Source organism: Mirounga angustirostris, unplaced genomic scaffold (assembly GCF_029215605.1).
Source record: "Mirounga angustirostris isolate CCGP_5_RB_7025 unplaced genomic scaffold, mMirAng1.0.hap1 SCAF_1, whole genome shotgun sequence".
Classification (NCBI taxonomy): Eukaryota; Metazoa; Chordata; class Mammalia; order Carnivora; family Phocidae; genus Mirounga; species Mirounga angustirostris.
Genome location: NW_026991709.1, coordinates 98,241,500 through 98,253,911, shown reverse-complemented (window position 1 = coordinate 98,253,911; position 12,412 = coordinate 98,241,500). Strand labels below are relative to the sequence as shown.

Here is a 12,412-nt window from a genome sequence, read left to right as displayed (position 1 = left end):
ATTAATTACTTGCTATAACAAATAACACCTTATCTTAAAATACATTATAAGATTGCTTATCTTTTCTTCTTTTTCAGACAAAACTGCTGAAAATGCTGTATTTTATTCAAATTTTCAAAATCATCTTTGTAATTTCATTTTGTTAATTTTTCTCTAGAAACTTTGCTTTTACTGCCTAATGTCTTCTATTATTTTCATTGCCTACTTCTTTCTTTAGGTTTATTCTGTTTTTCTTTTTTCCATTTTCTTAATCAACTCACTTTACTCATTAATATTTAGCATTTGTTTGTTTTTAATCTAAGGAGTAAAGGTTACAAGTTTTCCTCTAAAATAAATTTAGCTGATAACCCACAGTTTTGATATGAAGCATAATTGTGAGCACTCAGTTCTAAGGATTTCCCCCCCCTCTATTTCCATTCAGTTTATTTTTTGACTCAAGAATCATTTGATAATGTGTTTTTTAATTTCCAAAGTCAAGAGTGTGTGTGTGTGTGTGTTTTTCCAAAGTCTGTGTGTGTGTGTGTGTGTGTGTGTATGGCTTTTGTTGTGGTTTTTGTTTGGTTGGTTTTTGGTTTTCATTTTGTTTTGTGTATATTAAAGAAAGAATAAGTGATCACTGTAATTTCCTAACACATTTTTCATTATTTATTTTTATGTAGTAGCCCTGTTTGGTGTTGAATATCAACATTGCATACTTCTTTTGCTTGATATAGAGACATCAGATTTTTTATGTTTAGAATAAACATAGAATAATAATATAGCCTAGAATAAATTTTCTCTGCTCTTAAAATTTTGAGACTTTCTCCGTTTTTATTTTTTATCTTTTCTTTTATTTTCTTATCTTTTAAATAGAGGAAAGAGCTTTATTGTTTTTTAACCTAAACTGACATTCTAGTATTTTAAATATATTTAGACTTTTGACATTTACCTTTATTACCAATATATTCGGATTTTTCCCTACCATCTTATCTGGTACTTTATATATATTATGTAAGCTTTTTCTATGCTTTGTTTATATTGATATTTGTTTTGTGTATTAATTTGATTCGCTTGAATTTTATTTATTCTATTTTCTCATTCTAATGGCTTGAATATTATAGACATCATTCATATTCTTATTTTTCTCATAAATTCCCTAAGAATAAGGATTGAATTTTTCTGCAACATACCTTTAGTCATTTTATTGAAAATCATTAAGATGATAATATTGCAAAAGTAAGAGTAATTCACATTTTTTATAAATAACACTGTATGAAATTGCTTACCAATGGTATTCCAAACAAATTGAACTCCAGCATTCCTGTGATAGACTGTTCCATTTGTTCCCATGAAGCAGTATTGTCTCCTAACCAGTGTGCAGCATAGCGTCCTGATCCAGCAAAAGTTGACCGGGTGAGAATAAAGCTTCTCTTATTAGGAAAAACTTTTTCTACAGCTCTAAAAAAAAGTAAATTAATAATATTTATTTTATATAAATATAAATATTTTATCAATCTTTCATACCAATTTTGTATTTATCTATCAATATTTACTTATTTTAATACATTCCAATCAGACAGAGAAAGGAAATCTATTAGAAGTGGTTCAGACTTTCGTTTTCTTTACCAAATTAAATAAACATTTTTTTTGTCTCCACTCAACATTTGTTTTTAACATATATGGTCTAAACTCTTTGAAATCTCTTTATAATATAAAGTTTTTGTAAACTGAACTTGAACTCTGTATGCATTTTTGTGACACAATGATGCTAATGATATATTAATATCTGTATTTTTAAACATTAGCATGTGATGTTGGAATAAAAGTTACATATTTGAGAGGCATTTTAGTTTGTTTGTTTCTAGAAGTTTACCATCCACAACTACTAGTATTATTCATCTCACCTCTACTGGTAACTGAGTATCATTGATAATTTTTTCCATAAATGGGAAATATTCCGGAAAAATAAAAAAGTTTGATTTAGTATATAAAATTATCCAGACTACCTTAGTAAAACTATAATGTTATTCTCAGGTGGCTATTCTATATTATTATCTTTACAATACTGAACTATAGTATTGCTTTTTATTTCTAGATTTTATGTATTTATACACTTCGATATATAATGCTCTACTGAGTTTAGAAAGTGAAGTAAACACTATAAAGACAGTGTATAAAAGCTGTAATATGATGGAATGTTTTGGGAATAGACAAATATAGATTTGAATTAAACTTGATCATGGTTACTTAATTATGAGAAAATTAAAAATGTATTGAGATCAGGATCTGGATTTTATTGAAAATTGCATTATAGGTCCTTATATAATGCTTGGAAAATAGTAGGCAATCAAGATATGATTGTCCCCTTCCTTTGTTTTTTAACTTGTTTCTTTTTTATACCCAAGTGACACACTGCCTTAGAAAATTAGTTTGGGAGATACTACATAGAAAACTACATTTTAATTGAAACCTTTGATTTTGAAAAATAAACACTTATTTAGAAACACCACTCTCCCAGGCCAATTGTGAAGTTCATGCTTAGAACACCATTATATTCAGAGATAGCAAACTGAATTAAAACTTGAAAGCATAATTTAAATCTATGAATTAAAAAAGAATCACAGTTAGGGCGCCTGGGTGGCTCAGTTGGTTAAGCGACTGCCTTTGGCTCAGGTCATGATCCTGGAGTCCCTGGATCGAGTCCCGCATCGGGCTCCCTGCTCAGGAGGAGTCTGCTTCTCCCTCTGACCCTCCCCCCTCTCATGTGCTCTCTCTCATTCTCTCTCTCACAAATAAATAAATAAAATCTTAAAAAAAAAAAAAAAGAATCACAGTTAAATACATACACCGCATCGTTCTTGATTAACCTAGTTCCAAATTCATGAAGGTTAGTAAGAGTCCTGGTGTTTTTAATGCCTTAATTTTTTACCATGAAAATACTACCTTTCTTTATTTTCTTATTCTTAGTATTTTGCAACTATATTAGGAAATTATAACATATATTTCTACACAATAAATATGGAGGTTTCTGGGGGCGCTTGGGTGGCTCAGTCGTTAAGCGTCTGCCCTCGGCTCAGGTCATGATCCCAGGGTCCTGGAATCGAGCCCCACGTCAGGGGGCTGTTTCTGTTTTTCCCTCTCCCTCTGCCTGCCGCTTTGCCTACTTGTGCGCTCTTTCTCTCTGCCAAATAAGTAAATAAAATCTTTAACAAAAACAATGAAAGAGGCTTCTGAATGAAATTGCACTTACTTCTCTGTGGCTATAGCCATGCTGTACCCATAGAGGCTGTGAACATCATACTGCTTTCCCCAGTATTGCACAGCATCCATGCAAATTGTTTTGGAATACAGGAGTTTGTCAAGAATATCTTCAAAAAAATACATAAAAATGATTTTTAAGAGATATTTTGCCATTGTAAACTTCATAATCCTTAAACAATGTGCTATGTGAGAGGATACATAGTTAAAAAAAAAAAAAAGAAAGAAAGACAATTGAAGCTAAGTCTCATTAGGTCTCCACCCTCTGTTCCTGCTGATTAACTGTAAGGTTTGCACTTATGCTAATAAATATTCTGCTTTCAAATTTCAGTACTATATAAACCCAAAGAAAAAACACTCTTTAAGTATATATATCTATAGTTATATATTTATAAATATACCCATTTGTATTATACATCCTATAAATATACACCCATTTTAAAGATTTATAGCTTAGTTTATTTAAATATATTTTAATTTATACATGCAAATCTGTTACACAATTACAAACCATTCAAATCTCTGCTTTTCAGAAAAGTTTTTTATCGTGCTTTCATTTGCAGGCTTATGTGGTATTGCCATAATTATTGTCGTCTTTCTTCAGATGTACTTATTACTAGCTATTCCCCTAAGAGCAAAACCTTTTCTTTGGTTAAATTTTTTACCCATTTTTAAATGGTGAAAAACTTGTCTTTTAAAATATATGAGACATAACTATTCACATTAGGTTCATTCTAAAAACTGCCCAGACTTACAGTATAGTGCTCATGGAAAGAATTTGATCATTTAAGTTATAATTTCAAACAAATTTTGTTTCTTTTCATTAATTATTTAATCATGGGCTATTTATCAGTAATAAAGTCAATATGCCATACCAAAATTTAAAATCATCCTCCTTTTCATAAGCATAAATTTTAGGCCCCAAAGTAAAACAAAAACAAACAAACCAACAAAAAAATAATTGATTTCAGAGGCTCAAAATTGTCTCAAATTTTGTGATTTAGAAATATATTCTAGAATTTACCAGTCAACAAGGAAAATTATTCTTAGTTAATGGTAAGTAAATAACCAAATAAAATTTACCAGGAGTAAAAGGTGGATAATTTAGTTTGTTGTTTTCGCATCCTTTCTTTGAACCTTGAATAAAGCTGGAAACTTCATTCATGTCCTGAATGGATATATGAAGAACAGCAGATTTTAAGTAATAACAGAAGTATCTTAGATGGGATTCAGGGGTTGTATATAACCAAAATGTTTTTAATTTACCTAGTTTGAGTTATACATATAAAACATTAATTACATTATAAGTATTAAGCAACTGTCTTTTCTAAATAGTTGTATCAGTCTTCTCACTGAGCCCACCATTGTCCATATTTCCAACACATTCATTTATTCAACATGGTTTGCTCATCTCAGCTGACATTTATCTAGGTTCTATGATGTATTTTGCTGGCTGCTAGCTATAGCTCCTTTTGCATACCCTTCAATTCCTATACTCTCATAAGAGAATGAAAGTGAAACAAGGTAAACGGCATTTTAGTATTGTAATGAAAATAGTTACGCCTTACTGAATCCCTGAAAGAGTCTCAGGGAACCCTAGGGCAGCTGACCACATTATAAGAACCAGTGACCTAAACATCACTTGGAGGCAGAGTTGTGTTTATAGATTTTTTTGCTGTGCAAACCTAGGCCCCAATATTGTCTTGCCACAGACTAGTTCTGTGACTGTAACTTTAAATAAAGCCTTTGAATGAAAAAGATAATGTATATAAATTCATATATCACACTACATATGCTCAAGAAATAATGAATTTTTTCTCCTTCTCTGTTAATTGCATTGAAGGACTTCTACACATTTTTGAACTGTATTTTCCACATCTCTGTGATATGCAGTCTCTGCTCTCACAAAGGCTTCACACTCAGTCAAGTCCCTTGTTAATTTTGTTTCCCTCAGAAGAAATATATTTTCTTTATTACTCTTCCCTTCTGCCATCCACATCATGCTCAGATGGAATTAATGTGAAAAATTAAGGTTGCTCAAGGGAGGAACAAAATAAATTTCTCATTGTGATAACAGATATTATGAAATGTTTCCATTTCCCAAATATTTTCCTAATAGTCATAAAGAAGAAAAATTATATAGTTATTCTAAAGTATTGGGGTTATTTTATTGAAATTACCTGGAATATTATATTCAATTTTGTTTTCCTATGTCCAGTAAAATTAATACAAAGAGATACTATAGTTACACAGCCAATAATTTTAGATGAACTTAAGTATTTTTTCTTTAAAAATCCACCAATTAAATTAAATTTAAAAACAACTTTAACTGCTGAAATTCATAACTGGGAATTGAGTTGCATTATTTTAAACTTTAAGACTTGTTCAAGACTTTAAAACTTTAAGTTTAAAACTTTAAGACTGTTTAAGATCTTTTGTATAAAATTATTCTTGAGAAAATAAAAGGCAAAACATTTAACTATGAAATTTGTTATTCAATTTGAATTATGTATTTGCAAATTTGCAAAAAAATTCACAAGAGCTTCTAGCATTCACTCCAAATAGACAATATCTATGTAATTTAAGAATAAACAATTTTAAAGAAAAATTAATTTATTTCACATGAAAATTAATCAAATATATTTGTTTAATCATCAATATTACACTGTACGTTCACTAACTAGAATTTAAAAAAAACTTAAAAAATAAAAATAAAATAAAATATTTGCTTTATCATACAATCATGTAAACAAGATTAAATCAAATGTATTATTTCACCAGTTCACAATAAAAGGCAAGAGAGTCTTGTGTACTCAAAAAAAATAAATGTATTAACCTACTAAAGGGAAAAAATAAATGTATTAACGTACTAAAGGAAAAAAAATTAAAAAAAACTTTTACACGATTTTAACCATATTTTACAACAAATACAATATTTGCCATTTGATTATTTTTAAAATATCCTGTCTACTTGGCAAGATTGTATTATGAATATATTAAACATACTATACATAATGTAATAGAATTTATTTGTATCTCTTTTAATGTATTTTGTATATTTGCACTTTTGAAAATTCTGAAAACATTTTTTTCTAACTTACATTATTTAAGTGATGTACATGTATTTAATGTCATGTAATGAACTGTATTTAATGTTCATGTAAATGAACTCAATTAGTATTTTTAATACTACATCCAGCAGGTTCAAAGCAATGGAAGCCTTGAGGAAAAGGCCTCAGTGAATTGATAGTAATAAGTACACCTACAGATATTCAAGTGTCATTCAAATTATCCCAAATCAAGTAATGTCCTTTTCTAGGAATTGCCAACACCATTTTTAAGGATGTTGCTGAAAGTTCTTTTCCTTAAAATCAATTGAAAATTGTGTATAAAAGTTTGGTGGCTAATAATTTTTTTAAAAAAATCTGTTGGCATTTCATAGCTCACATTTAAACTCAATCTAAATAAAAATAGCCCAATTTTTCAAATAATTTTTAAAATAACTCAATTGTTATAAATCCTATAAAAATGTAGAGAGAATATAACCAAATAAGCCCCTAGTTATTTGGATATATGAATTGTTGGAATATATCTTCTCATTGAATTTTAAGTTTCCTAGTGTTATATATTAAATTATTGAGCTTCTTAATGGATGAATTCTGCTTATTAGATTTTTAAGAATGAAATCATAACAACATGATCACAACAATATGTATATTTATTCAGAAAAGGAGGAAGTGATCTTTGAATTTTAAAAACTTTGATTAATGCTTTTATTTTGAAATCACAGCTTCAGTCTTAATTATACCAAATACATTAGGCTCTTATTTCTCAAGTATTAGAAGATTATCTCAAGAATGATGCAAAAAAAGATAATTCAAGTATATGTTTATATGCAAAAAGATAATTCAAGTATATGTTTATATGCAAAAATCTACTTTTCAATGACCATTAAGCTCACATCATTTTCCGAAGTGATTTTAATATTTAAACTTAAAATTCAAAACATTAGCATGGAATTTAAATTAGAAATCTAGTAAATTATAACACTATTTTTAAATTTGACCTAAAAATAAAATTTCAGCAGTTGAATACTATTTTTTTACTGCATGTTCATTCTATTGGAACAAATAATCTGAAGAAATTGAAAGAATTAAGGAAACAATTTAACAGTAGGATTTGGCAGTTATTCAAGTAAGAGTTGGAGGCAGTATAAGCACTGCTTATACATCATATAAATTAATTCAGTGATGTTTAGTGAGCTTTGAAATCATACTGATCATCATGTGTTTTGTTTTTTAAGCTTAGTCAAATGTGTATGTATTAGTATGAGAACAATTCTGCCTTTCTCAGATGCTCTTCCTCGTGCCATCCCCTCCTCTTTGGAGATGAATCAAGTATTTGTCTTCAGTGGATATAGGAAATGAAGTATTCTCTATGTACAGCACAGTCAGATTCTCTTTTACTATTCCTAAAGTGTCATTTACACTGTAACTCTACTCTAATGGCCTCTGTTTCCTAAGCAAAAACAAAAATAATAACAAAATAAACAAACAAAAAACCCCAGAAACTTTTAACTTATATAATACATTGAAATTGGGACAGGAATAAAAAATAAAACTCAACAACAACAACAACAACAACAACAAAAAAAACCCTCAAGAATGGAATGAAAATTTTTGTTATTTCTATCAGCAGCTAGGTATTATTGTGATCTCACTAATTTTGTGTCAAATAACTAAAGACTCTCCATCTTCATTCTATTCATCATAGATAATCCTGAGGATTATGCTAACCTCTAACTCAGTTCCATGTCGTCAGCTAAAAACATAATTTTCCTCTTTGTATTTTCCACAACATACCTGATATATTGATGGTGCAAAGTAAACACTTGTTAACTAAGTAACTGATTAAAGAAATAATAATCACTGAAGGAACAATGAGCAATTCATGAAAGTAGAGATATTGTTGTAACCAAATAGCCAAAGAAAAGTATAGCTATGCCTAAGACATCCATTATCTCCTTCCAAAATTCTGTGCAGTTGTAATATTTTTGAATAAAATCCCTGATGGTCTCTCTGTATTCAGGTTTATTAGACTTTTTTTCTGAGACAGAATTCTGGGATCACCAAGTAGTTTCATTCCCCAAATATGATTGCGGTTTCCATTTAAAAAAAAGCCTCTAAATAATTGACTATCACCCAGTATCATTCTATACAATAAACCCAGAAGCAAGCAATCAATAGTTACAGATATAAAACTTCAAAGAAACTTTTAAACTTTAGCCTTTTTCTTTAATAACTTTACCAGAAACCTAGGATTTTGGTTGTTGCTGTTGTTGTTTATCTTGCGATAAAACACTTAGCCTATTACAATTTTGCTTTGTTCTATCCCATAAATTACGAAAAAAAAAGTTTCTGAAGGCTGAGTGCTTATTTATTATTATAGCCCATACTGCTGCAATCCCTTGAATACCGTAGACTGTAATAAATATCTTTAGAATCGCACTACTTATCTCCAAATCTTGCTAACTGTTTTCAAACATAAATTATGAGTCATAAAAATATATCACCTTAGGGACAGAAATGAAATTTATTCTATAAAGTGTATTACTGAAGAAGAAAACTCTCAATTTACAGTTTTTAGTTTTCATTCTTTTCTAACTCAGGAACATAACAGGCATGAATTTATACATTCTAGAAAAATATTTTAAGAGTTCCCAATTTCATGTACAATACATAACAAACCATACCTTGTCAACTTAATAATTATTTTATAGAAAAATAATTCTGTGTTAATTTTCTAAAATTGTGTGTTTAAAATAGCTACTTACAATCCAAAGTCCATCATATTTCACTTCTTGTTGGAAAATGTTGCATTCATCTGCCCACCAATCTATGCAATTTGGATTAGTAAAATCAGGGAATACTGTTAATCCTGGCCATACCTAAAAGAATAGATCATTCACATATACACATATAAAAAAGGAAAAATAAATAAGTGATAATACAAAGTTATTGAGTAGAAGATAGTAAAAAAAATATTAAAGTTATAATATTGTACTTCTTTAGGTATATGTGATCCATGTATCATCTATATTTATAATAATATAATAAGTAGGCCTACTTTAAAATGCATTTAAGTGACAGTAAAGTAGAGAGAGACCATAAAGCATTTAAAAAGGCAAAAAATATAAGAGCATGGAATGAGGCTGCTCTTTGGACTGCAACTAAGTTTACTTCTTAGCATCCTAACAGGTTAGGTTAAAAACAAATAGAAATTATATAATATATCCATTGCTTGATAAAAGAAAATACATTATTTAATTTCCAAAGGCATTTGCTTCCAAGAAATTCAAGTAAAGAAAGTCTTTGTATATTTATTTTTTATTTAATAAATGAGAATATGACACTTGTTATGTGCTGGGTACTGTTCCAAGCATTTTTATAATTATTAGCTCATTTAATCTTTGCTAGAACTGTAGGAGAGAGGTATTATTTTTAATCACCACTTTACAGATGAGTTATTTACTATAATTAAACCCGCTTTACAGATGAGAGGAGTGATGAACAGAGAAGTTAAATACATTTTTTAAGATCACACCATTAATATGTGGCACAGAAGGAATTCAAACACAGCAATCATGTATCTGAGTCCATTCTATTCAACACTATATATACTAGGCTGTCTCTTTATGATTTATGCTTCTTCAAATTATCTACTTATTACTTAAAATAATGATAGGCAAGAGAAATTCAATTTCAGATGAACTGAAATAAATCATATTGTTTTATATACAAATTATGCATATTGGCTATCTGATCCTTCCATATCAAATGGAGCAGGTCTCAACAAAGTATATTCTGTAAGATATTAATAGGCATTATGAGGAAGAAATTCGGCTTTTATTTCCTGATGGAGCTCATAATTATTTGAATAAGACTTTCACCAGAAATTTTAACCTCGATGAATGTAATAAAACGTGATGGTTAGGATATTCTTCATTACTGTAAATAAGGCTGGGGCTGGTATGTGCTATGGTGAGCGCTGTGAATTGTGTAGGACTGTTGAATCACAGACCTGTACCTCTGAAACAAACAATACATTATATATTAAAAAAAAGAAGAAGATAGTAGGAAGGGAAAAATGAAGGGGGGAATCAGAGGGGGAGACGAACCATGAGACACTATGGACTCTGAGAAACAAACTGGGGATTCTAGGGGGGCGGGGGGTGGGGGGATGGGTTGGCCTGGTGATGGGTATTAAGAAGGGCACGTATTGAATGGAGCACTGGGTGTTATACGCAAACAATGAATCATGGAATAATACATCAAAAAACAATGATGTAATGTATGGTGATTAACATAACATAAAATAAAATTTAAAAAAATAAATAAAAATTTAAAAAACGAATGAAAAATAAAATTAATTTAAAAAATAATGCTATAATATATTTTTAATAAATTGACATTATCTCTTACTTTATTTCCTTTGATTAAATTACAGAAGTGGAATTACCAAGTCAAAATATCTAGACTTTACAGTTTTTGATATATCTTATAAAGTTGTCTCCAAAAGAATGTTTGTTCTGGTTAAAATTATGCATTTGGGATCCAAACTGTTCCCTAACTCTGCTTTTATTAGCTCTGTGACATCAGGAAAGTTACTATACTTTCTCAAATTCACATTTCTCACCTATAAAGTAAGAATTCTAATCATAGCTATCTCATTATTTTATTGTGAGGATTTAATATAAATCATAAAATTCAATACCCAGCATAAAAGTACTCGATTTATGTAATTATTTTACATCAAATTATTAGAATTTTTGTAATCTAAATTATATTTTGTTAGTTTTGTTTTAATCGTATATAGCACTGAAAATTACCTTCTTTTACAAAAACTGTTTTAGAGATCATCGAAATATTTCCGCTTTTTAAAAATTTTTTACACAATTAAAATACTTAAAATAAATTTCCAGATTTGAAAGCAAATACACACACACACACACACACTCTCTCTCTCACAAAAACTTTGTGGTTGCACAACAGAAAATCTCAACAACACAACTTTAATGAATATCATAATTTACCTCTCCAATAAGTGCTGTGGTCCCATCTGATTCATTTACCCACACATTTTTTGCGTTTCCCCTATCATAGGTCTTATATGCTGCTCCACTGGTAAGCTTATCTATTGAAATTGCAGGGTCCTAATAATAGAGAGAAGAAACTATAGAAAATCTTTCAAGTGTGAATGTGTGAATACTAAAAATATATTAATATATAATGTCATTACCAAGATGATGACATATTTCTGTCCATGGTCATGTAAATCTTGAACAAATTCAGGGAGCCCCTGAAATGCAACTTTATCATAAGTAAAGTCTTTCTTGGCTTCCATATAGTCAATATCAGTGTACTGTGTATCCTGAAAATTAGTAGAGTATATTTCAATAAATAGACTGAAAGAACTCTAATCACTTCAATCTGTAAGTCCAATGAATTTGCATTAGAAATATAATGATTAAAAAGTAAATGTACTTAGATCTCTTTTATTTCACTAAAAACACAGTTGTAATTGTTTACAAAAATAATTTTTCTAATTCTAAAGTACAAAAGCATTAAATAATTATTCACACTTGTTTCAGTGATGATCACTGGAAATTAATATGTTTTATATATGGGAATCATTATATAGAAAACAAAACATAGGGGCGCCTAGGTGGCTCAGTCAGTTAAGCATCTGCCTTCTGCTCAGGTCATGATCCCAGAGTCTCAGGATGGAGCCCCGAGTTGTCGGACTCCCCACTGACCCTCCTCTCTCATGCTCCCTCTCCCTCTCTCACTCTCTCTCAAATAAATAAAATCTTAAAAATCTTAAAAAGAAAAAGAAAACAAAACATACATATTACATAAAATACTTTAAATATATTTTTTAAGATTTTATTTGTTTATTTGAGAGAGAGAGAGAGGGAGAGAATCTGAAGCAGACTCCGTACTGAGCACAGAGCCCGATGTGGGGCTCAATCCCACAACTGCAAGATCAGGACCTGGTCCGAAACCAAGAGTCCGACACTTAAACCACTGAGCCACCCAGATGCCCCTAAATATTTTTTACATTAAAAATTATATCGTCTGTAAAAAAAGTCTATATGAAAAAATTGAATGTGGGG

At 29.6% G+C, this 12,412-nt stretch overlaps 1 protein-coding gene across 1 annotated transcript in view; it reads right to left on the bottom strand.

Annotated features, from left to right (window-relative positions):
* The window catches only part of SI (sucrase-isomaltase), a 98,648-nt gene that overhangs the window by 67,564 nt on the left and 18,672 nt on the right, over positions 1–12,412 (bottom strand). Inside the window, exons 10-15 of the mRNA XM_045902126.1 lie at positions 11,536–11,667; positions 11,330–11,449; positions 9,071–9,184; positions 4,321–4,405; positions 3,230–3,347; positions 1,266–1,437 (exon numbers count right to left, since the gene is read on the bottom strand). Coding sequence (XP_045758082.1) covers positions 1,266–1,437; positions 3,230–3,347; positions 4,321–4,405; positions 9,071–9,184; positions 11,330–11,449; positions 11,536–11,667 — 741 coding nt within the window. The remainder of the gene's footprint in view (positions 1–1,265; positions 1,438–3,229; positions 3,348–4,320; positions 4,406–9,070; positions 9,185–11,329; positions 11,450–11,535; positions 11,668–12,412) is intronic.